The 23,934-nt window shown below is 39.4% G+C and overlaps 1 protein-coding gene across 8 annotated transcripts in view; it reads right to left on the reverse strand.

Moving 5' to 3' along the window:
- Abca8b (ATP-binding cassette, sub-family A (ABC1), member 8b) overlaps positions 1-23,934 on the reverse strand; it is a 64,069-nt gene that overhangs the window by 29,415 nt on the left and 10,720 nt on the right. For 4 of the 8 annotated variants that reach the window (NM_013851.3, XM_006533460.4, XM_006533461.4 and 1 more), the window contains exons 2-18: positions 20,058-20,159; positions 19,230-19,434; positions 18,242-18,403; positions 16,150-16,253; positions 14,817-15,043; positions 13,370-13,511; positions 12,888-13,073; positions 12,051-12,198; positions 10,065-10,233; positions 8,198-8,256; positions 7,442-7,552; positions 5,970-6,145; positions 5,409-5,528; positions 5,061-5,199; positions 3,321-3,411; positions 961-1,100; positions 174-293 (exon numbers count right to left, since the gene is read on the reverse strand). In NM_013851.3, the coding sequence (NP_038879.2) occupies positions 174-293; positions 961-1,100; positions 3,321-3,411; positions 5,061-5,199; positions 5,409-5,528; positions 5,970-6,145; positions 7,442-7,552; positions 8,198-8,256; positions 10,065-10,233; positions 12,051-12,198; positions 12,888-13,073; positions 13,370-13,511; positions 14,817-15,043; positions 16,150-16,253; positions 18,242-18,403; positions 19,230-19,434; positions 20,058-20,153 (2,395 nt within the window). In that variant the 5' untranslated portion in view covers positions 20,154-20,159. Of the gene's footprint in view, positions 1-173; positions 363-960; positions 1,101-3,320; positions 3,412-5,060; positions 5,200-5,408; positions 5,531-5,969; positions 6,146-7,441; positions 7,553-8,197; positions 8,257-10,064; positions 10,234-12,050; positions 12,199-12,887; positions 13,074-13,369; positions 13,512-14,816; positions 15,044-16,149; positions 16,254-18,241; positions 18,404-19,229; positions 19,435-20,057; positions 20,160-20,546; positions 20,649-23,934 lie in introns of those variants that run through there. The other 4 variants (XM_006533459.4, XM_006533463.3, NM_001362749.1 and 1 more) reach the window with 4 other exon arrangements.

The raw sequence follows: 23,934 nt of genomic DNA on the forward strand, positions 1-23,934 counted from the left end.
TGGATGAATGAACATCTTATCCAGCCTTGTCTAAGACGAGCCTCCATAACAGAGCCTCGCATTCTGTAATCTTCTCTTTGTAATGGGTGTTTCTGAGGTATAGAACACACAGAGTGTGATCAATATCTTTACATGGTTTTTTTTTTTTCTTTCTGTAGCTGCATTTTAATTACCTGGTTCATCAATTGATGCTTTTCCTTCTAGCTTCAGGAACACCTCATTCAAAGTTGTCATGGAAACACCATAGTTTTCAATTCCCAGTCCAGGACAGCTGTCAAGACTCTGGCAAAGCTCTAAAGGGCACACACAGCCAGTGAGTCACCATGGCAACAATCATGTGAACTGAGAACATATTTCTCAGGCTAAGAAATGAAAGTATATGGAATTATCGTTGATAATGTGGCAAAGACACAGAAATGAATATTACACAAATTATCCCATTTTTCAAATTCTGGGTCATTTGTTTCACATTTGTGCTATAGGCTGAAATATTACCCTCTTATAGTTAATTGTCTGTATTCATTTCCATTTCTATTTGAATTTCATTTTAGTTTCGCTTTTACAATTTCAATAATTACATAATTTTAATTTATTACATTGAGCTCTGTAATTGAAGTGGCTATTCCAGAGAATATATACAAGTGGAAACCACTTCTGCTGTAACCAGCAAAGGAGAGATAATTAGTTTTTTGAGCTGTGAGCACAGCTAAGATATTGTGCTAGCCACAAAAGAGGAAAAGCTGAAGGGAACTTTCTAACAAGTTCAAGCATTCCAACTCAATAATTAGAATATCATGTTTCCTCCTATGGATAAAATATTATTTTGTTACTGTTTCTATCACATTTTAACATCTGAACATATCATAGGCTCTCAATAGATTGTAGTTATACAGTGATCACCATAGCTACTATAGTAAATATTATATCTATATTTTATTTGGTGGTGTTAATGTATATTACCTGGAAATCTATAAGTTGTTTCTAAGGGTAATGTATAGAGAAGCTTTCCTTCCCCTTCAGCTGATAGCTTGGCTGCAGGGATGTGCTGTTTAACAAGCGATGTGATGTTTTCTGGAACACAGACTTCTTTCAGCTGCAAACTGATGTTTAAAAAAAGACATAGGCTATATGATACAATCTATTATAGAAATGAAAACAATCACTAATTTTCTTGGGGCAAAAAGTCAACCAGAATCGAGTGGACCAGGCAATTCAGGGATGGTGAAGAGGGAAGGCTGGCAGTGATTCAAATCTCCAAAGTGTCAACAAACACAAAGTTGAAATACCAGGGATATAGCAAAGATCAGAAGTACATATGATAGATAATGTAGGGGTTGATATTCAAACAAAGTTGAAGCTGGCTAGATGGGATCTTTATACTGGTTTAAAAGAGCCAAGGGCTTTTGACAGTCATAGATGCCAGACAAATACAATTATTTAATTTAGTCATCCGATGTAAATTTATTAAATTCTTAGTGTACAGTAATCATTCTAGTGAGTGAATAAATTTACATAGACCTGCCATAATGGAATGGCCTAAAGTGGGGGTGGGGCAAGAAGGAAACAATTAAACCTTCAAGTAAGACACAGCAGTGTTATGAAAGATTCTGGGCCGCAGATAAAAATCAATAATGTGACACCCACAGTTTTAGTTTCCTTGTTGTATCTATAGCAGGACATTGAATAAGACCAGGCTCTAGGAGAAAAGCATTCTATGCATTCAAAACACTATAGTTATTTCTCATTTGTAGAAACGTAAGCTAGTGGACAAAAATCAAACTTAGGAAGTATACAGTAGATAAAGTATCTGTAGTGATCTGGCGCTGAAGTTTGGTTTTGATGACTCCAAAGTACATTTTAATGTAGATGAGTAGTTTCCTTGTTGATAAGAACGATTATTTTTACTATGTCAGGTCACGTGACAAACTGAATGGTAACAGTGGCCACACTTAGCAAACCTTTAACAATGGTGGGCATTTTCTTTAACTAAATGCTTAAGTCAAAATAATTCCATTTATTCATAAACCATGTACGAGCTTACGAATGCTTGGTATTTCAAGAGGGATCAAAATCCGCTAAGGAAATTAAATTAAAAATTCATTTTCCCTCTTTAATGATATTACTTTGGTGATAAAATGAATTTGAGAAATGTGTTTTGGATAATATGGTCACTGCATGAAGGGTATCTAGTATAGTGTTCTTCCTCAAGGATCCTTAGAAGGAGGGGTTGGCAAACTTATTCTGCAAATGTCTGATAGTTTACTCCATTTATCTCTGTATCAGGTATTCATCTCTACTGGTGAAAAACAGATAAAAACAAACAAACAAACAAACAAACAAACACCCACAGTAGCTATCAGCACCATACAAGAGAATCAACAGGGCTATTTCCTTGCCAAAAATATATTTTTTAAGTACACAAACAATAAGTGGTTTAAATGTGTTGACTTGTTTAAAGGAAGAATATAAACTGTTATGCAAATTATAGTCCCAAGGTCCATGAAGAGTCCCATGATCTGGTTGGGGATTCTGGCTAGCACTTTTTATTTGAGAACATTGTATGTTGCCGAGCATATCATATGGCTAGAAAACATCTCATCTATTTTTCTGTAATATTCACATGCAGTCACTTTATAAATGAGAAAACTAAAATTTATAGTTTAGTTTCTAAGATACTTAAATACTGTGACTTAGGAAATAAAAATTAGGTCATTACTCAGAATTAGAAGATTAACCAAGTTCTAACGAGATGTTATCCTGATGGCTGAGGGTCAGCAAGTGGGGGTGGGTTCAAGAAAGGAGCCAACCCATAGGCATAAACTCAAACAATGGGAAGTGTAGGTCATGGTGGGACTTGAATTGAAGCAATGACCTTTTTATTCTACTATGGGTTGTTGGATAAGGGAGCCTGCAGGGCACAGAAGCCATGATAGGAAAGCCACCCCATGTCATCAGTGAGCAGAATGGAACCATTAAGACATTTTGTTGTTGTTATTGTTTTTCTCACTGTATTTATGCTTATTCTCTTTCTTAAGAATAGATGAATAACTCAGAAACATAACCAAATGATACAAAATTCAAATCTTAAGAAACATGAATATCGTAATGTGTGGTGACAGGTTTAGATTTGGAGAATAGTTTTGAGGTTAAAATGAGCCGGCTCAACTCCTGACTCCATAGCTTATTAACCTCTTGTTATAGTATAATGCTTCTCAGAGTTCACGTGCTGAAGATTTAATCCCCAACCTCACAAGGTTGAGAGGCAAGAGGACTTTTAAGAATAGGTTCAGTTATAAGAACTCTGTGACCCTTGTCCTTACCTTAAGTGATACCCAACTCCCCATTTCTTCTTCAGAAAGAGCGATGATCCTGCACACTTCAGCCTCCCATTGGAGATGAACACTTTCCTATCTGAAAAGGAAGAAGGAGAGAAGACAGTCTATATAGAAGTGGGCCATTTTGTTTTTGAGAAAAGACGGACAATTGTTTATATGCTTTAAAATTCAATCCAGAAACATTTCCTGTTCCAGACCGGACTTAACGAAGACTCCGTGAAGCATAGCTTTTTTTTTTTTTTTTCTCTCCTTTGGCTGATTTCTCATTGTCTAACTCATCGAGGAGACTAAACCATGTGGATTCATAGTCCACATTTTAATAGCTCAAACATTAGAAGCATTTGAACATTCCAAGTTGATTTAATTCAGATCTGAGCAAAAGAATTAAGCTTTTAGAATGTAGACTTTCTTTATTTACAGCGAGTTTCTTGGCAGTTCATGCCTCTACACAACTTTTAATGACACATTTACAAGATACGCTGAAATGGAGCTGGAGAGCTAGGCCAGTCACTAAGGTGCGTGCTGTACAAGTTCAGGACCTGTGGACCTCAGAACCCATTAACAAAGCTGAGTTTGTCAGTTTGCAATTGGAGGTCGAGACAGACAGTGGATCCCTGGGACTTACTACCATCCAGTCTAACCTCCAGAGAGATCCTGTTTCACAAAACAAGGCAAAGAGCTCTTGAGGAACAATGCCCAGGGTTTCCTCTGGGCAGCACAAGAACATACAAATCTGTACCTACATGCATATGAACACACACATACCCATACATGCATGCACATACATGACCCAGTAAAATAATTGATGTTAATATGTTTGTGCTCCAAAAGAACACACATGATATGCACTCACTGATAAGTGGATATTAGCCCTGAAGCTCAGAATACCCAGGATACAATTCACAAAACACATGAAACTCAAGAAGAAGGAAGACCAAAGTGTGGATACTTCGATCCTTCTTAGAAGGGGGAACAAAATACCCATGGAAGGAGTTAAAGAGACAAAGTATGGAGCAGAGACTGAAGGAATGACCATCCAGAGACTGTCCCACCTGGGCATCCGTCCCATAAACCACCACCAAACCCAGACTCTATTGCATATGCCAACAAGAGCTTGCTGACAGGAGCCTGATATAGCTGTCTTTTGAGAGGCTCTGCTAGTGCCTGACAAATACAGAAGTGGATCCTCGCAGCCACCATTGGACTGAGCACAGGGTCCCCAATGAAGGAGCTAGAGAGAGTACCCAAGGGGTTGAAGAGGTTTGTAGCCCCATCGGAGGAACAACAATATGAACTAACCACTATCCCCAGAGTTCCCTGGGAACTAAACCACCAATCAAAGAAGACACATGGTGGAACTCTTGACTCTAGCTGCATATGTAGCAAAGGGTGGTCTAGTCGGTCATCAATGGGAGGAGAGGCCATTGGTCCTTTGAAGGTTCTATGCCCCATTATAGGGGAATGCCAGGGCCAGGAAGTGGGAGTGGGTGGATTGGTGAGCAGGGAGAGGGAGGAGAGGATAAGGGATTTTTCAGAGGAGAAACTAGGAAAGGGGATAACATTTGAAATGAAAATAAAATATCTAATAAAAATGTTTGTGCTAAATTCACATCATCACCACATGTTTGGATCAGGAGGCTAAAATATAGGTCCACAGACCCCTGATCTGTGGTTCTCAGGTTCCTGAATACCCTCATCATGATGCCTAAGGGAGCCAGCCATTACCAGCCAGGATGTCAGCCTCATCCATGAACTGCGTGCTGAAGAGGACCACACGGTCTGCTCTGCGCTCCTTCAGGAGATTCCACACCCGGTGCCTTGAAAAGGGATCCAGGCCAGCGGTGGGCTCATCCAGTAGGAAAATCTAGAGGAAAGAAGTGGCAGGGTTTTCCTCTAAAGAGAAAAGCTCTCCCAGGAAGCAGCGTAGACTCCGTACTATCTAGGTTTAAAGGAATATTGGGTAGAGTTTGCTCTTATGCCGCATATTCTAGGTATTTCTGCAACACAGGTCCTTTGCAAAGCAAGGTTTTGAATTCTTACTGAAAATTACCTAGAAAATCCAGCCTGGCTTACCTGAGAATCTCCTAAAATGGCGATTCCAAAAGTCAGCTTTCTCTTCTGTCCCCCACTTAGGTTTTGAGCAAGGATATTTTGGATATTTTTCATTTCCAATTCTAGCAAAACCCTTTGCACCTGAAAAAAAAAATACAAGAGTTAGAACATACACAAAATATTATCTCTGTTTTTTTTTTCCTTCTTCATAAGTACAAAGCTGTTCTCTGGGATGGGTCAAAACATAGACTCTGGGGTGAAAGGTTCTGGGTTTGACTGACGCCTCATGTTTACCTACATTATAAGCCTGGTCAAGGCACTTGCTTTCCTGCGCCTGAGTCTCCTTATGTGTAAGACAGAGAGAACAATGACATTTGTCTTGAAGGGTTGCTTCAAGGAATAAATGATCTTTTGCACTCAATGTTAAACAAGTGCACCTTATACATTATGCTTAAATATCCTTTTTAAAATTGGATTTCCTATCTAACACTACATACTGATTTATATAAAGAAATTGAAAGGAAAATGCATCTTAACATTCACACTTGGACCAAAAACGTGGTCCTATACATACATACGTACCTCTTTCTCCACATCTTGGGGTGGAATTCCTCTTATTTTAGCAAAAAGCCTGAGGTTTTCTCTCACAGTAAGGAAGTCAAATTGAACATTGGCTTGTGGACAAACTCCAGCAATCCTCAAGATGTTTTCAAGGTCAGCCATTTCTGATAAGTTATTATTATAGATGGTGACAGAACCTGTCATAAAAATCAAGTGTTAATATGGGGGACAGTGAGCCAATGAAAGTATTTATAAACAAAAACTCTCCATTTATTCACTTGATTTTAGATATATGGCTTTATTTTCAAGGTTTATTTATTTATTTTTTGATGAGTGTATGTGTTGATATGAGTAAAGACATGTATATGTATAAATGCATGTGCATATGTGTGTAGAGAAGAGAGGTTTTTCTTCACAAAACTCTCATGGAATCTGAAGCTCATGGATTTGTCTAGACTGGCTGGCCAGGGACCCCCAGGGATCTTCCTGCCTCTGCCTGCCAGTGTTGGGATTATTAGGTAGGGGCTGTTGGGCTCTCCTAACCTTTTATTTTGTCTTAAAGACTTGATTTTATTTTTACATGTATGTTTCCTTTTTTATATACATACAGCATTGTGAGCCTGTTACACACTAAAAGAGGGTGTCAGATCACCTGGAACTCGAGTTGCAGATGCTTGTAAGCTCCCATGTGAGTGATGGGAACGGAACTGAGGTCCTCTGCAAAAGCAAATTCTCCTAACAACTGAGCCATAGCTCCAGGCTCAGAGGCCTCACTGTTTTATGTGGGGGCTGGGGATCAAACTTAGGTCTGCATGCTTACAGAGCAAGGGCTTTATCAGTTGAGATGTCTCTTCAACCGATCAACTTCTATTTTTGTTGTAAGGTACTCTGAAAGCAAAAAGCTTCCATCCACAGTTTCCCTGTGAAGATGAAGTATAGATATGACCCCCATCCCCCCACATTCTGGCTTGGCTGTGTGTCTGCCGAGACCTTGGCAAGTGTGGTAGGAACCAAGGCTGAGGAAGAATTCCACTTATGATGTTGTTTCTTTCTGCTCATTTCATGAAGCTGACGGGTGAAGATTGTCAGGCTAGTCACTTAGGTGTGGAAAGCCCCTTTGGGAACGAAGGCTGTCCTAGCAGAACTCTTAAACATGTGGGTAAGGCCATGTTAAACCATCTAGCCCAACTCAGTTTTGCACGAAGCAACCACAGAAACCTCAGAAATGATAAAAAAAAACATTTCAATTTACGCCGTTAAGTTTGAGAGTGTTTGTCATGTAACAGAAGCTAACACGTGTGGCATGCCACATTGGTAATTAAGGACCAAGAAAGTGATTATCACAAAATACAGAACCTTCATACATAACAATTGTACATACTTTTATAGAATAGTACTATAAATGAGCTTCATTTCCATTGGTATTTGTGTTTGTTAATAAGTAGAAGGATTCTATATTGGTGGCTGATTTATTTACCAACCTGAATCCTTACCTTTAGTAGGAACAGATAATCCGCTAAGAATATTTAACAGTGTTGATTTCCCAGCTCCACTGTGACCAAGTACTGCTGTGATTTGGCCTTCATATATGTCCAACGTCAGGTCTGGAAGGGAAAACAGAAGGACAGATGGATGATATAAAAAAAGGAGGTAGGAGCAAGAAAATAACTAAAAATGACACAATTCCACTATGGAGCCAATTAGATTATTTTACCTCCTTGAATAAATAGTTTTTTCAAAATATTCTTTGTGAAAATGCAATTTGGTATTTAAAATAACTGAAAAGTGTTACAGCCATAGGTTCCTTGATGTTGCCCTGTATATGCAAAATATTTATTAATATCAAATGGAAGAATAAATTAATAATAAAATACTACATGGCCATTAGTCCTTTAAGATAAGCACTCTTTTAAAATTTCAAGTATTTATTTATTTTAAAAAGAAAACACATAGTACTTTGAAGTACAAGAGAAAACTTTGACCTTGTAGATGCAAGACTCCAAATCTACTTAGGCTAACACAGTATCACACAGTATAGGTTTTAAATACATTGTATTTCAGCACATTTATTCTAACTTTTATAGAAGTTTTATAAAATAGAACTAAAGTACTGAAAGATAAAGTTTATCATGTAAATTAAATAACATTTTAAATTTAAAACATCACCAAGAACCACTCATCAAAAGTAAAATAAATTATGTTTAAATTTAAAAGTCTATCACTATATTATTATTGCTGTTGTTGTTTACCTTTTAAGGCTTCTATTTTATTGGGCTTTCCTTTGTATTCTTTTGAAATATTTCTGATTCTGCAAAAGAGAAAAAGCATGGTTAGGCAACCGGTTCTTCAGTTGGGCCTTCTGGTTTGGTTCATGAGATGGATGGATCTTATTTTCAGGGTTCAGAAAGAGTTGGCACATCACTCTTAGGCATCTTTGGCTATGTGGCACAATCTCTAGGCCATTAGCATCTCCAGGGGAGTAGTAAACTCTGTGCTTATGTTTCACTGCAGATAGCTACGTGGCATGTATTGGGATGGGAGGTGACATTAGTGTATAAGAACAAGATCATCTCTGTAGTGCAAAGCAAGAACCTAGAAGGAGAGATGACATGGGCGTACATCAATGAAAGAACCACCAGGCACTCCTGCACAAGGCTGGAGATGTATGTAGTTATCTTGGCTGAAGAGCTCCAAAGACGTGTTTAGAGGTAGAGTAAGGTGGAGAAGCAATGGATCATGAACCGGAGACACGAGTTTCGCTCTCATGCCCACCTGAGCTCATCCCATTTGTACCGCTTACCTTCCGCTTGCTCAGGTAAGCTTTGGTTTTCCCCCAGCTGACATTTCAGAGCGCCTTCGGCTGTGTTGGGGCTGGGAAATGGAGCTTTCGTTCTGTGGCAAGTGCTTGGTTCACAGTAAATATTCAACAAGCATAGAAGATGCTGGTGAGACCATGGTGATTATGGCCAGGGTGAAGTTTACACACTGAGTGATACTCTAGATCTGGAATTGCACTTCGCTTTATTATCCACAGGGAGTGGAGTTCGCAAATCTGAATCAGATTTATATTTCTTATCTTCCCATCTACTATCAATCAAACAGAGTTCATTCACATTGAACAAATTGTTTCCCTGTTTCTATTTTGAGCACGCTATGGGGCCAGTTCAAGGTCCTCACACTTGGCAAGTGGTGCTGAAGAGATACACAAGAAAAGAAAATAAAGAAACGAATTTTGTGGGGAAGTTGTTTTTCTTGGCTTCCTTAGGTTCCAGGACAAATAGCAGCATAGGGCACTGGTGAGAACAGAATGCAGTGGGCTTTGGGAGCTCAGAGGGTCAAGGGATGAGACATCAAAGGGCTGGTGGGAGATGTCACTGGGGGGGGCGGGGGGAGGTGACATTGGCAACCTGAGGACTTGCTCCTGTTTTCTTATTGGGAAGTAGACAATGTGCTGCCACACTCTGAGGGACACAGCTTCCTGTGTGCCTCTTGTGTCTGTCTCTACAGCTTCTCCTTTTCCTTCCTCCCTACTTTGTGTGCACGTGAGTGTGTGTGTGTGTGTGTGTGTGTGTGTGTGTGGTAACTAGACCTGAAGCTGATGGGGCAAACCTCTTACCCCAGCTATCTTGGACGTGGAAGCTGTCGGGTTGCAAGCTGAAAGCCTGCCTGGGCTACAGAGTAAAATCAAGGACAACTTAGTGAAGCCCTGTCTCAAGAATTAAAAAGTTAAAAATGGGTGGAGGATGTATCTCAGTGATATAGTGGTGTCTAGCATGTGCAAAGCCGGAGGTTTGAGTTCCAGTTTTGAGAGGAGGGAGAGAAGGAGGGAGGGAGGGAAAGAGGGAGGGAGGGAAAGAGGGAGGGAGGGAAAGAGGGAGGAAGTGAGAGAGGAAGGGAGGGAAGGAGGAAGGGAGACAGACAGACAGACAGACAGACAGAGACAGAAAGGATCTCTTGAATGAGTTTTTCTTTATCCTTCCAGTGCAAGTTAGTGTAGATCGCTGGGCGGAGACACCCCTGACTATCTAGAGGCCCTAACGAGTGCTTTGCTTGCTTTCAATGCTAAAATTTGAACTTCCTCTGTCTTAGCGGTGTCTCTGTTCTCATCCTTGTTACCTGATGGATTCTTTCCCGTGGAATTCTGGGGACACCGGTTCAAACGAGTCACCTGATGAAGGAACGGGGTCTATTCCATCTTCAAGAATCACATGAGCAGGCTTTCGTGTTTGTAGCCAAAATGAAGATTTCAGGAAAAACAGGGGAGAGTGCTGATGTCCGTATTCATCTGGAGACCCAAGAGATGAGTGAACATTGAGTCAGTCATCAATTATCCCACTCCTGCCACACCCCCATCTCTGCCACCCTTTTCGGCCAAGCCTGAACACCTACATGGTCCACATGAAGCAACTTTGTAGCTTTATCAGGAAAAATCCTACCAGGATCTCTCCATTGTAATAAGTAGAAGTTCACTGCAAGTATTTCTAAAAGGAGGAATTTCGTAAATCTGATAGTTATACTTGAAGTAGTTTTAATTTGGGGATTAAAAGGGTAAGATCTGCTAGGCATCTGGATTCTGTTTTAAGTCCGAATGTCATATTATGCATAGGAAGAAGACCTCAAGAAGCAGTGGCTGGCTAGATGAGATACTTGGAAAGAAGATGTAATAAGACTTAGGGGAACCAAAGGCACGTTTGTAGTAAAGGAGGAGCTTTGGGGGCTCGTTTGGGAATGCGTTCATCACAAGCATCTTGGTGGATATTAGCCCACTTGAGTGTTATCATTGCTTCCCTTCCGTAGTTTTGGATGTTCTTTGAAGGAGAGGACATGGTTCTCTAATATGCTGCAACTGACCTTCCCTGCCAGAATGGGGAATTTTAGAGCTCAGGCACACTCGTCACATGGGCGGGGCTTCATTCACACAGTAAGTGCTGAGCTCTCTGTGGAACTGGAAGTTTGATTTTTTTCAGCCCGCACCTGTTTCCTACCCGGACTGTTGTGGGATTTCAGCATTTCACAGGATTAGCTTTATTCTTCTGTGATTCATTTTTACTTTCTTTTAAAAAATGTGAATGAAGTCATTTCTAGTCTTATATTTATGCTTTGTGAAAGAGTGGTAGGCAGAAGCCAAAGAATTAGACGACTTGGGATGAAAGAACAATTTCTTGTTATGTTAATAAAGGTGGTTTTAAAGCAGAAAAACTGAACATGTGAATAATGTCTAGAAAAAATATTGAAGAAAAAACCCAAAAAACAAAAAACAAAAAAAACCCAGGAGCCTTCTGAGAGCATGAGGTGTACTTCATATAACTTCTCCAGCATGTACATGGCTCTTCCACTGAGCTCTACCAAGCCTCTGCCATCCTTTGGCTTTTTCTTTTGAGATAGGATCTTACTAAGTTTCAGGGGGCCTTGAGCTCACTCTGTGATTCAGGCTGCCCTCTGTTCTGAAAAATCTGGGATTACAAGCACAAACCACTCCACCCTGATGGTAATACTATTTTTGTGTTGTGATACTCTGGGAAGATTGTTAAAACTACAGGTAGCCAACTCCCTTCACTGAGAAATTGGATCTACATCTCTCCGGCATCAGCTGTCCTTCTTCCTTCTGCACATTTCACTTCATAATTCTGATGTCCAGCTAGGATGCAGAATTGCTAAGCTAGCTAGTCACACCAAAGTAGCTATAAATATCCATCATCAGCAGACCCATTTAGGAATGAGCTTTCTAAAGTGATTCTTACAAAGGAATAAGACAAGGGCTAAAGCCTGTGGCTCAGTGGTCCAGCATTTGTTTAGTATGTGTGAATCCCTGATTTGGTCCCCAGCACAATGAATTAATAAACAAATGAACATCAATCAAGAAACAAGCCATAACTCATAGGATGCGAAACACAGGCAAGTGATTCAATATACAAAATAGGTTTCAAGTCTGAACAACCAAGGGCAAAGAAAACGGAAGAACTGATTTGGCCAATGGTAATGAGTTGACCAATCTTAATTCGTGTTGATGCCGGAAGTATGAATAATACATGCCTTAGGAAATCTGGTTGGGGAATGCAATTTATTACAATGGTAGTCTATTTTGCTCACATCTGTACTCACTTGGCAGAACTTTTTCGAAGTACATCATCAGGGCCAGATACAAAAACGCATCAAATACCAGCATGAAATTGGTTGCTATAATCAGATTTGAGCCACTGGCTGGATCAGGGGGTGCATTAGAATTTAAATCATAATCCACACGTAAGAGCTGAAAGTTTTTAAAAATGAAGAGAAAATAGATTTACGATAAAAGTTAAAATTCAAACTGGGTTTTACAGTAATAAAATAGTTATCGGCTACTTTGTTCTGTGAACATAGAAGAGATGTATATTATAGTTCCCAAACCTCTTCTGTAGTATGGACATATGCGCAACTATAACAGTAAGTGCCATGATATGAAATAGAAGCATTAGGCAAAAGTGAGGGGGTGTTCAAAGTTGGAATTTGTGCTCAAACTTAGAATTTTATATATATATATATATATATATATATATATATATATATATATATATATATATACACACACACACACACACACATATATATATTTACTTTTATTTCGTTTGTATGAGTGTTTTACCTCCAAGTTTGTGTTTGTGGTGTGTATGCCTGGTGCCCCGATAAGCAGTTGTGAACCAAACTCTGGTCCTCTGAAAGAGTGGTCTTACCCACTGAGTCATCCCTCCAGCATCCATGCTGTCTTACTCCCCTCCCACACATTTTCTAAATGGCTTACTTTGCTGCATCCAATCCCATGAAAGATTTCAAAAGGTCGCTTTTGTTAAATCAGAGTGATTATGCTAGGGCTTTAAATCTTAGAGTTTTGTAAGTGAAAATGATTGCAGGCTAGTGAGTTCTAGAGAAGAAAGATGTCACCAATAGGTAACAGATCCTCACCTGGGCCATTCCTAGTGTGAAGGCAAAGGGGCTAAAGAGACTGAGAGTCCATTCCACAGGTGCAGGGAGGTATCTGTACAGGGATGTGAAGCCTAGACTTCCCCAGAAGATGGTGAGAAGAAACACAGACAGGCCAGTGAGGACAGACTTCCTCACCAAGGCACTCATTAGGAAAGCCAAAGTGATCTAGAATGAGAGCAGACCCAGGTGGCTTTCATTTATCTCACATAATATGGTAATAATAATAATAATAATAATAATAATAATAATAATAATGGTAATGATAGAAGGGATCTAACATACAAATATACAAAACATGTCTTGCAACTGTGCTACACAGTACAAAAAAGTACACTTGTCTATGGAGTTTTGTGTGCAAACAGAAGATAGAAAACCTACTATACGTGAAATAATGACCTCTTTGAGAAGATGCTTAATTCTTAGGGTAAGGGATGGGCAAGGGGAATTTTAAATCAACTCACCATAGATAATCCATAAAGGAGGAAGAGGCTAAAGACCACCATGAAGCTGGTTAGAATAAAAAACTGGACAGATTTGATAACAAGTGCCAGGGATAGAGCCATAATGAAGACAAAGCCAGCATAGAGCAGACCCCAAGATAGCCTGGTGTGGAAATAAAATTCCCTTTTAGTCTTTGAAACATGGCAGATGAGAAAGATATATGATCGATTTTTAAATAATTTTAACATTCATCCATTTCTTTATGCATACTTTCATCTTTTAGTACTTCATTCATTCATCCATCCATCCATTCATTCACATTGCCATTCTTCAGGTACTGCATGTTTTAGGAGATGCAACTATAAGGTACAAGTTCTAGGCTGAATTTACTTGGGACTACAAATATTCTTTTTCCCACTAAGCATTCTTCCAAGTTCCATAATTCTATTTCTCGTATCTCAAAATTATCAGCGTGCCTTTTCTCATCAATTTCTTTGTTGTAAATATTCTATGAAATGTAGAGTAAAATAATAATAATTAAAGTCAAGTTTAAGACATAGCTGCAAAACCAACAAAACAATTCTCATGCATATACCAGTTGCTAAGTGTAAGGGAATGTTTTGAGAACATGGCAAACGTTAAATCATAAGATTCCCACTCCAAGACTAAGCAGAAATTCCATTTTAATATTTTCTTGTCTTACTAATGGAGAATTTGTCAAATGTAGATGTTAAATAGTTATGATTCCTGGTCCAGACGTTTGGCTCTGGTATCTTTAAATTCTACAGCTTTCTACCAATACTAATTTAGTAAGGCAGTCAAAATGTAATCATCATAATAGAAAGGGTCTGACATACAAATACACAAAATTTTAGGGTCGTAGTACTAGCAGGAACTCTTTCTGGTTTGTTTCAATATAGTTGGCTTTGTATCCATTTTACTTCCTTCTCTACAAATGCCACCTTCATGCCTCTGCCCTTCCTAGATGCTTGTCTATTCTTAAAATGACTCAGTATATAAAGATCAAACTGCCTATGCCATGCCCACAATCCCATTCTGCCAACCCATCTCCTCAGACTCGCCCATCCCCTTCTGCAGTCCTGAAGAATCTCCTGATGCTTGGTGTCTTTTAGCCCAGTGATCTTGCTCCAGCAGTAATGCCACCTGAGACTGTCTGCAACACGAGTCTTTTAACTTTCTTGACACCGTCACCAGAGTGCATAGCCACCCAATAATCCCTGCTTTACAACTACCCAGCAATCCTAAATCCTAGGTTCTTCACTTCAAGCAGAAAAGCACAGAAAAGACACCCAGCACCAGCATGGCAAACATTACACCAAGGTCTATTTATTCCATGCAGAAGGATAATGCAAAAAGCTAGGTAGCTATTGGTTCTAACAAACATAGGCCAAAATGTCCACTTTCTCGGGGCGCCCCGTTTAGTTGTTTGTCCTGCATTTAACTTACCAGAATGCTGGATCTCGAAGGCCCATCATCATCATCAAGCCCTTCATCCTTTTCCTCTCTCTTGCAACATTGATTGACACATAATAGGTGATTGGGGAGAAGGAAATGATGCAGGTGAAAATAAAGAAATCAGTCAGAATTCCTTCTTGACGGACAAAAGGATGGATCTTCATGAATTTCCCTGACACTGATAGCAGTTCCTCCATCACTGAATGGTTTGTTGTGGTCTGAAAACATAGTGATATCTGTTAATAAAACTTGCAATATCATGAATGACATGTTCTGTTTTAAACCATCCCTTTCCAGGGAATCCCTTACTGGCCTGCCACAAGCATCTGCTAGAGGAAAATTCCATATTCATGTCCTGCCACTGATCCCCTCGGATCCTGCTCAGGCACTCTGAGTTTACCCACAATGATCAGATTTCACCTCCTGTCTGCAACTCCCCAGCCAACATCACTACAGAATAGTTTAAAATACCTTTTCTAAACTTGTACATTCAATACATCTCTTACCTTAAGTCTCAAGTTTAACTATTATTCTGGGATATGGTTTGAGTGAGAATGGATCCCATCCACTTGTATGTTTAAATGCTTGGTCCCCAGATAGTAGGGTTGAAGACACTGATGCTTAGTGGAATGAATTATTGCCCCCCCACCCCCAAGAAGCAGGGGTAAGAGAGCAGCACTGAATTATCCAAGGCAAGGTGAGTGTAGGAGTTATCACAATGGGTTGCAAAAGCAAAGTGATTTGTAGAACTATTTGGGAAGGATTAGGAGGTGTGGCCTTGCTGGAGTCAGAGTGGTCTTGTTAGGGGAGGTGAGTCACTGAAGTATACTTTGAGTTTTCAGAAGCCCATTCCAGGTTCAGTCACATGGTCTCTGTGTGCTGCCTGTGGATCAGAATGGAATGCTCAAACCTACTGCTCCAGCACCAAGCCTGTATGACAATGGCCTGCCACCATGACCACGGACTAACTCTCTGAAACTATGAGCAAGCCTCCAGGGAAATGCTTTTTTAACATAAGAGTTGATTTTGTAATGTTGTCTCTTCCCAGCAACAGGACACTAAGACAGCCCCTATTGTAGACAGCATCTGCTTTGATGATTTTCTTTTTACATACATGGCTTCCCGAAAAGGCTGATAGCATGCAAGAGGCACGCTCCCTCCAATCTCTGTCTTTGTTTTGTACCATACAGCAGCTTTAGTAACTTTTTCCCTGAGTGAATTGATGAACGAAGAGGGCTAGCTATGTGTATCTTCTTCCTCGCATCTTTTGTGCCTCTGGTGGTTTGTCTTGTGTATCAGGGTGCATTCAACATTTTGCACTTACTTCTATGATGGCAGCATTGATGGCAGCTTGAAGAGCCACAAATCCTTCCTTCCAGAATATGGCTATCAGACAGTTGACATCTTCATACAGTCCATCACAATGAGCTTCGTGGACAAAAGAAACCATAAGCATCAACCATAGGTTATTTCCACCCCGAGAACAGCAAACAGTGGACTTCACAACAGCCCCCAATTCCAACTGCTCAAAAACTATGAAAACATAAATTCTATATGAGTCAGACAGAGGTCTCCCAGGGAACCACCTACCTTGAATTATCCCAGCAAGCTTTCTTTTTCTTTTTAATCATTTTAAAAATTGTGAGCTTATAATCACACCAAATCCCCCTTGCCTTTCCTTTGTCCAAGCTCTTTTATGTATCTCTCTCTGCTTTCATGTGTGTGCATATATACCTCAATATATTACATATATTACTACATATACTATATTATATATATAAATGTAACCTGCTCAGTTGGTATAGTATTTCTATGTATGTTTTCAGGACTGACCTCTAGGTATTTGAAAACCAATTAATGTGTTCTTCCCTAGGGAAGACTATTTTTGCTCTCCTTAGCATTCCTTCGTTGCCTGTGTTTCTTTCTGTAAGGCAGAGGCCTTCTGAATTTCCTACACCCAAATTAGCATGTCTGTCTGTGTCATACATGTGTAGGTCATGTTGATGAGACTTCATGAATGTAGCTTTTCTGACCTTCCTAGGAGTCACAGCCTAATGGAAAACTTCCTACTCCTCTGACTCTGACAGTCTTTCCACCACCTCTCCAAGAGTGATCCTGCTTAAAAATTTGTTTTAATTTTATATTATATGTATGTGTGTTTTGTCTGAGTTTGTCTGTGTGCAACTACATGTGTGTATTTAATTCTAGCTCCACGAGATCCAATGGCTTCTGAGCACTGAAACATCATACACACACACACACACACACACAAATAGAACATAAAATTGGGAAATGAGGTGGGAATTGGATCAAGGAGTTGTGGGGAGGAGTGAGTGTCAGATAATTATGATCAAAGTACATTGCATGAAGTTCTCATAGAATTAATGGAAATATTGTATTGGAAAAATCTTCATAGACACCATCTAATAAATATGTATTAGTCAGTCAGGATATTCCGTGATGTGTGAATTAGTTATTTGCATTTTGCTGTAATAAATGCCTGACAGAAATGACTGAGGGAAAGGGGATTATTTTGACTTGCGTATTTCTAATGGAGTTTTCCCAGGCCAGACAGTCAAGTTAACACATGATTCCAAACCGCCAAGAAGGTGAACTCAATAGTATACGTATTCAAAGGTAAATTTTCTTTCTCTTTTTTAATTTAATCTTTCTTTTACAGTTCAGACTTTCATCCAGAACCCTAGATAACACAAACAACCCTTTATTCTTCCTCTGCTAACAGCTGATCTTGCCCACTGCCTTGATGACTATGCAGGCGAGCTTGTCTACTCTCTTGATGTTACTCTGCCCCTCCAGAGTCATGTCAGACTCTCCACTTTTCTAAAACTCAAGACTTAATTTGTTATAAGATTGTTCCTAACATCCATATCTCTTGGTTCCTGTGCCAAGTAAAATGGTAAATATAAATCCAATTATCACGTGTTCTTCTGGAGATGGGTACCCTTTATACCATGGAATTTTGGAAACTTCTCATCCATGTAGCTTTAAGCATTTGAATGGAAGTTTAGTCTGTGGACAAAACACCCAGAATGTGAGTTTTCCTAGTTCATTTATAAATATTTTACAGCTATATACTACAAACAACACTATTAATATGTAAGTGTGCATACACATATACATTTGTAAATGCATACACATTTTACAGTTATGTATTCCAAATAACACTATTAGTATTTAAATGTATATATACATATACATTTGCAAATGCATACACATCTTAAGCATTTATACATCTAACTATATAAAGCAATCATACATGGAATATGTTAACACATGTCAACGTGAACAGGCATTTTTAGAGGTTGGCTAATTTGTCATAATAACATCTATCCTTATGAATGGGTCAACACCACTGAAATACAGAGTAGTGTGGGGCTGTGTATCTGGAGAACTACCATTATGGTCTCTGAGTTCCCTCGACGTTGGGATTCTCTGATCAAACTGGAATTTCAGATGGTATGAGAATGTGTCAGAAAAAATGACTCTTATTATTTCTGCATGACTTTCTGTTAATTCCTTGATATTTTCTTCATCCAACAGTCCCAAGACTTTTTTATCTGCAGATGAGAGAGCAGGGCACATTGTTGTTAGTGAATAATGGAGAGAGGCAATGTTGAAATGTCAAGTCTGTCATTTTTTTTTTTTTTTTACAAAAGTTCTTCATGGAAACAATATGGAATCAATTACTGACGTTGAATACATCATTCAGTCTACAAGTCAGAGGACGATATTTCTGAGGTTATATTGAGGCACAGTCAAAAGGAATAATTAATAAAAATTAATTTTTATATATTTGATTATTGTGCTAACTTCAACAAAATAAAGTATAGGGTGGTGCCAGCTAAATTATTTCTACAGTCATCATTTTAACAAATATAACATGGTATAAATCAGACACTAGTTTATACTAAGTAGAAGCAGCACTACAGTATTGTATTCTTTTATGAATCCTAATAATATATCTTACACATATGAGTGTTTTGCCTGCATGTATGTATGTGTACCGTATAAATGCATGATACCTGCAGAGGTCAGAAATGGGTATCAGATGTCCTTGAACTGGAGTAACAGACAGTTGTGAGTGGCTACAACGGTGCTGAGAACCCAATTCAAGTTCTCTGAAAGAGCAACAAGTGCGCTAAACTGCTTAATCATTTCCCTAACCAGGCTGATAATATGTTTAATAAGCTAAAACAAACAAGTAAACAACCCAAAAATCAAAGAATAATGGAAAAGTTCAAAATACACCCAGTGCCTATGTTGATAGCACTAAAATAGTCTTTTCTGTAGATACCATGTTCAATGCTATATATCTTGTTAGGACTTAAAAGAATAAAACGGGCGAGAGTCAAATCCTAACTCCTAGGTTACTAGAAAACATACCTGCCATGAAAGGGGTTGCAGCTACCTTCTCCATTATCTGTTGTGTCATGCTGGTGACAGGCGTGTACCCTATCATGAACCCAGATTGTCTGAAAGAATCGACTCGTCCCAGATCCTTGGTGGGCACTGAAGACAGGTCAGTAGCTCCATGACCATGGGGATACCAATACAAGAAAAGCAGAAGGAGCAAGGAGCTCACCCACTCCTACACAGCCCAAGAAGGGAGAGAAAAATCACCATTCCAGATTACTCATCCATGACCAACAGAGAGAAAAACCATGACTCCAAATTATTCACCCACAACCATTTGGTTATCGAATTTGCCTCTCTCTTTGTAAAATGCCCAGGGCGTCTTAAAGACAAGCCACAAGAAATATGTGTGGCTCGCAATCATCAGTAATTCCAGTCAGTTACTGATAGGGACATGAATGTATTGGGCCTCTGACTGCCTGTGCTGAGACAGATCCTCATGAGAAAGTACAAAATGCAACCAGCTGTTGTCTACAGTGCTGCTCTCACCTAGTGTCACCTTGGCAACCAGTTCAAGACATCTTTGATTTGTTGAAAATCTGGTTGTTGAAGAGGCAGCATAATGTAGATATAGCCTAAGGATTACACACCAAGATGTTTTAAAGGGTACTTGGCAGAATGGTGGTCATCTGAGGGGTACCACCTTGCTTTGGTACTTAGAGACCCTAGCTATTCCCAAACTCCCAATAAATTAATTTGTTTTCCCAGTGCATAAGTTTAGACACTTTTTTAAGTGCAATTCTCAGGCCAAATACACTTATATCATCAGCAGACAGTGGCAATGACATAGAACTGTACCATCAAGGACTCCCTTTTCAGTCTCCATTTCTTAAGAAGGTTCTTCTGTAATAAAGCACAAGTTTGTTGGCGCACACTTATCTCTCTCTTGATCATGTTGCCCTATTTAATGAGAAAGGGGGTAGAGAAAACAAAATAAATGAAGTGCTTAAGAAAGAGTAGATAGCCAAGAGACGAAGAGTAGCCTGCTGAGGTCACTGATCTAAATGAGCGCTTATCTCTTCCCCAAATCCCCATTCTGTCAAGCTTTGTCAGTTCAGAACTTTTATTAGTCTGTTTTCTATTGTTACATTAAAATAATGAGGCTAGGTACTTCACAAAGGAAAGATGGTTATTTGGGTCAATTTTCCTGGTGACACAGCATGGCACTTTTCATCTTGGCAAGGTCTCCTAAGCTGTAGCATGGTATGGTACAGGGACAGGAAGGGAGAGCTAACACACTTCACGGGATGAGCATCAGTTTCTTCTTAGAGTGGTACCCATACTTACCACTTCCTCTAGGGTTCCACCACTCTTAACATCACCACATGGCAGCCAAGTGTCTAGAATATGAACTCTTGGAGAGTTTAGGAGACAGACAGAATCCAAGCTCTAGCAGAACGGAGAGAAACATTTTAGAAAGAAGAGGCCATCCTTGGCTCAAGGCAGTTGGCTGGCCAGGCTTATACAGGAAGCATACTTCCTTACTGCTCAGACGAAATGGTTCTCTGCCATGTAAAGAACACAGAGGCTGTACGTCTCCGTGCATTTTCTCTAACCTTGACTTCAGCCACACTAATGTACAGTAGAGACCTTTCCTCACAACTTCATTTCCTTAACCTCCCCTATTACAAAGACCACACACTCTAGTTCTTTTTATTTATTTATTTTCATTTATTGAAAATAGATTGTTTTCTCATATAATATACCCTGATTATAGTTTCCCCTCCCTCCACGCTTCAGAGGTCATCCCACCTCCCCTCCCTTCTAGATCCATTCCCTTTCTGACTCTCATTAGGAAAAAAAGCAAGTTTCCAAGAGATAACGACCAGACATGACAAAATAAAATATAATAAGATGAAGCAAAAACCATCACATTGGAGTTGGACACGGCAACCCAATAGAAGAAAAAGAGTCCCAAGAGCAGACATTAGAGTCAGAGACCTACCTTTTCTTATGGTGAAATTAAAAGTGCTAAGCTAAAATCTAATATCTAATAATAGTTAATGTCTATATGTGTATATCTATATGCATCTATCATCTTATACATGCCAGAGTGGCTTAGATCAATATCACAAATGACAGTTCATTTTGGCAAGGATGTGAAGCAATGGGAACATTCCTCCATTGCTGGTGGGAGTGAAAACTTGTATAGCCACTATGGAAATCAGAATGGCAGTTAATCTGAAAGTTTGGATTCAATCTAACTCAAGACCCAGCTATACCACTCTTGGGCATATACTCAAAGGATGCTCCATCCTACCACAAGAACACTTGCTCAACTATGTTCATTTCGTCTCAATTCTTAGTAGACAGAGACCGGGAACAATCTAGACGTCCCTCAACAGAAAAATGGATAAAAATTAAAATGAAATTAAAAAATTGTTCATTTACACATAAGATGCTGGGAGCCTCACAGCCCGGGCCAGGGTAGTGGTGGAGTTAGAGTAGGACTCTGGTGATGGCTTTAAAGTCTGAGGGTTTCAGGGCCTTCTAGCTCTCTAACTATACTGAAATGCTGATGATAACTTCTAAAAAGTCCTAAAATCTTTCTTGTACTTTCTGAGGGTAAAAGACTGCTGGTTGCCGGGCATGGTAGTGCACGATTTTAATCCCAGCACTCGGGAGGCAGAGGCAGGCGAATTTCTGAGTTCGAGGCCAGCCTGGTCTACAAAGTGAGTTCAGGACAGCCAGGGATATATATATATAAACCCTGTCTTGGAAAAAAAAAACCAACCCCCCCCCCCCAAAAAAAAGACTGCTGCTTTAGGCATTTAACACCTGTAAGCCTAACAATGGAGGAGGATTAAGTAATGCAGCCTTTGTTCTATCTCAGCAGGAACTGCTGGGCTCTAACTTTTCAGCCTGCCAGTCAGAAGTCGCAGGAAGAGATGACACTTAGATAAGAGATTATTGAGTTTATTACTAAGTTGTAAAAAGTTTCCTATGAAAGCTATCAAAGGGGAAAAGCGGAAAGATCCTAAGTGGGTAAAGGGAAAAGATTCTAGTCTAAGTGGGGAAAGGCAAAAAAGTTTCCTCTATTGGTCTCATGCTCTCTCATCTCTTTGTCCTCAGTACTTATACATCTTTCAGAATACATGATCACATGTTACAAAGTTCATCACAAGTTCACCCAAAAAATCAAATCATAAATTGAAATAGAAGTATACAATAGCAAATGTTTACATGCATATCCATTAGGAGTAATTATCTAGCTAAAATTTATCACCTGTCTCAACTCCACAGGTTCACTGAAGGTTTAAAACCATAACTAAGTTATTAGTGAAGTTTTGTATAGATAAACCCAGTCGATATTTTACCTTCTGTCTTAACACCTATAATAAATTGTTAGTTCCTTTTTTATGACCTTTGGTAAATTGTTTTATAACCTCTTGGAATGTGCTCTGAGTAGGAGACAGTCTGGTTACCATCTAAGAGTAATTAACTGGTGACACTTGGGAGACTGGCAGAGTTCTCATTGCAGCTTTGACTATCAGAAAAGGACCTAATAGCAGTCCCATTATAAAAGAGCTTAATAATCACAGGTATAATTTTAGGAATTCTTATAGGATCATCATTAAATCTTGAGTCGTCTATTTGTCTATATAGCATCACTACAAGATAGTACATCTTCGTGGATCTGCAGAGATCTGCTTCAAAGGGGTGTGCTACTACTTAGTGGTTGTTATATATGTTTAACATAACAGGAAAAGCATATTAATATCAGGGATCTTTTCTAAAATGAGTCCCTCACAGCCTTGCTTAATGAGGGCTCACCTGTTGAAGATTATATAATAATCTGAGGCAGGCCACTTCAGGATGATCACCTGCTAGTTATTAGCTTGTCCCATTATGGCTCCTGACAATAAAAGTTTTAACTAGGCTGTATAAAATAAAAATGGCACCATGAAAATTTCAGACAAATAGATACAACTAGAAAAAAAAATCATCCTATGTGAAAGTATCCAAAACCCAGAAAGATAAATATGGTGTGTATTCAGTTATAAGTAGATATTGGCTGTTAAGTAAATGATTACCAAGCTACAATCAATCCATAGACCCAAAGATGTTATGTGAAGAAGAGGGCTGTAGAGGACATGCATGGATCTCTCTGGAGGCGGGGCGGGGTGGGGGTGGGGTGGGGGTGGAATAGATTTTATGGACAGTCTAGTGCTACATCCACTCCAGTAGTGACTCTCATAAGACAGGCCCAGAAACCTGGACGCAGTCCTGAGGTAAAAAGTTCACGGGAACTTAGTCTCCTGGAACCGTGGCATCCCATATAATGAATGCTCCAAACTTGTCCTTGCAAATAGATCTGTGTGCTTTCTTTCAGTATTGTTTTATTATAAGTGCCTCCAAGAAACGACTTGCCAAATACCTAAGCAAAATTGAACTTTGCTTCCTGGCCTTCACCAATACCCTAAGTAGTCCTTGAGCCGACCCTGGGCTTGGAATTCAGTAAGAATGTTGCCTATTCAGTGACATTCAGAATTGCCTCTAGTATTGTAAGAAAGATAGTGAAAGAAATCAGGCATTGCTATCTACTACATAGAGTTAGAAATCTCAGGGCAAGCTTAGCAAAGTAAGTTTAGAATTCTTATTATAGTTATGTGTGGCAGACTACATTACTTATTATTAGAAAGTCCCCACACACAATCACTTAGAATAAAAGCTG

This window comes from Mus musculus, chromosome 11 (genome assembly GCF_000001635.26).
Source record: "Mus musculus strain C57BL/6J chromosome 11, GRCm38.p6 C57BL/6J".
Classification (NCBI taxonomy): domain Eukaryota; kingdom Metazoa; phylum Chordata; class Mammalia; order Rodentia; family Muridae; genus Mus; species Mus musculus.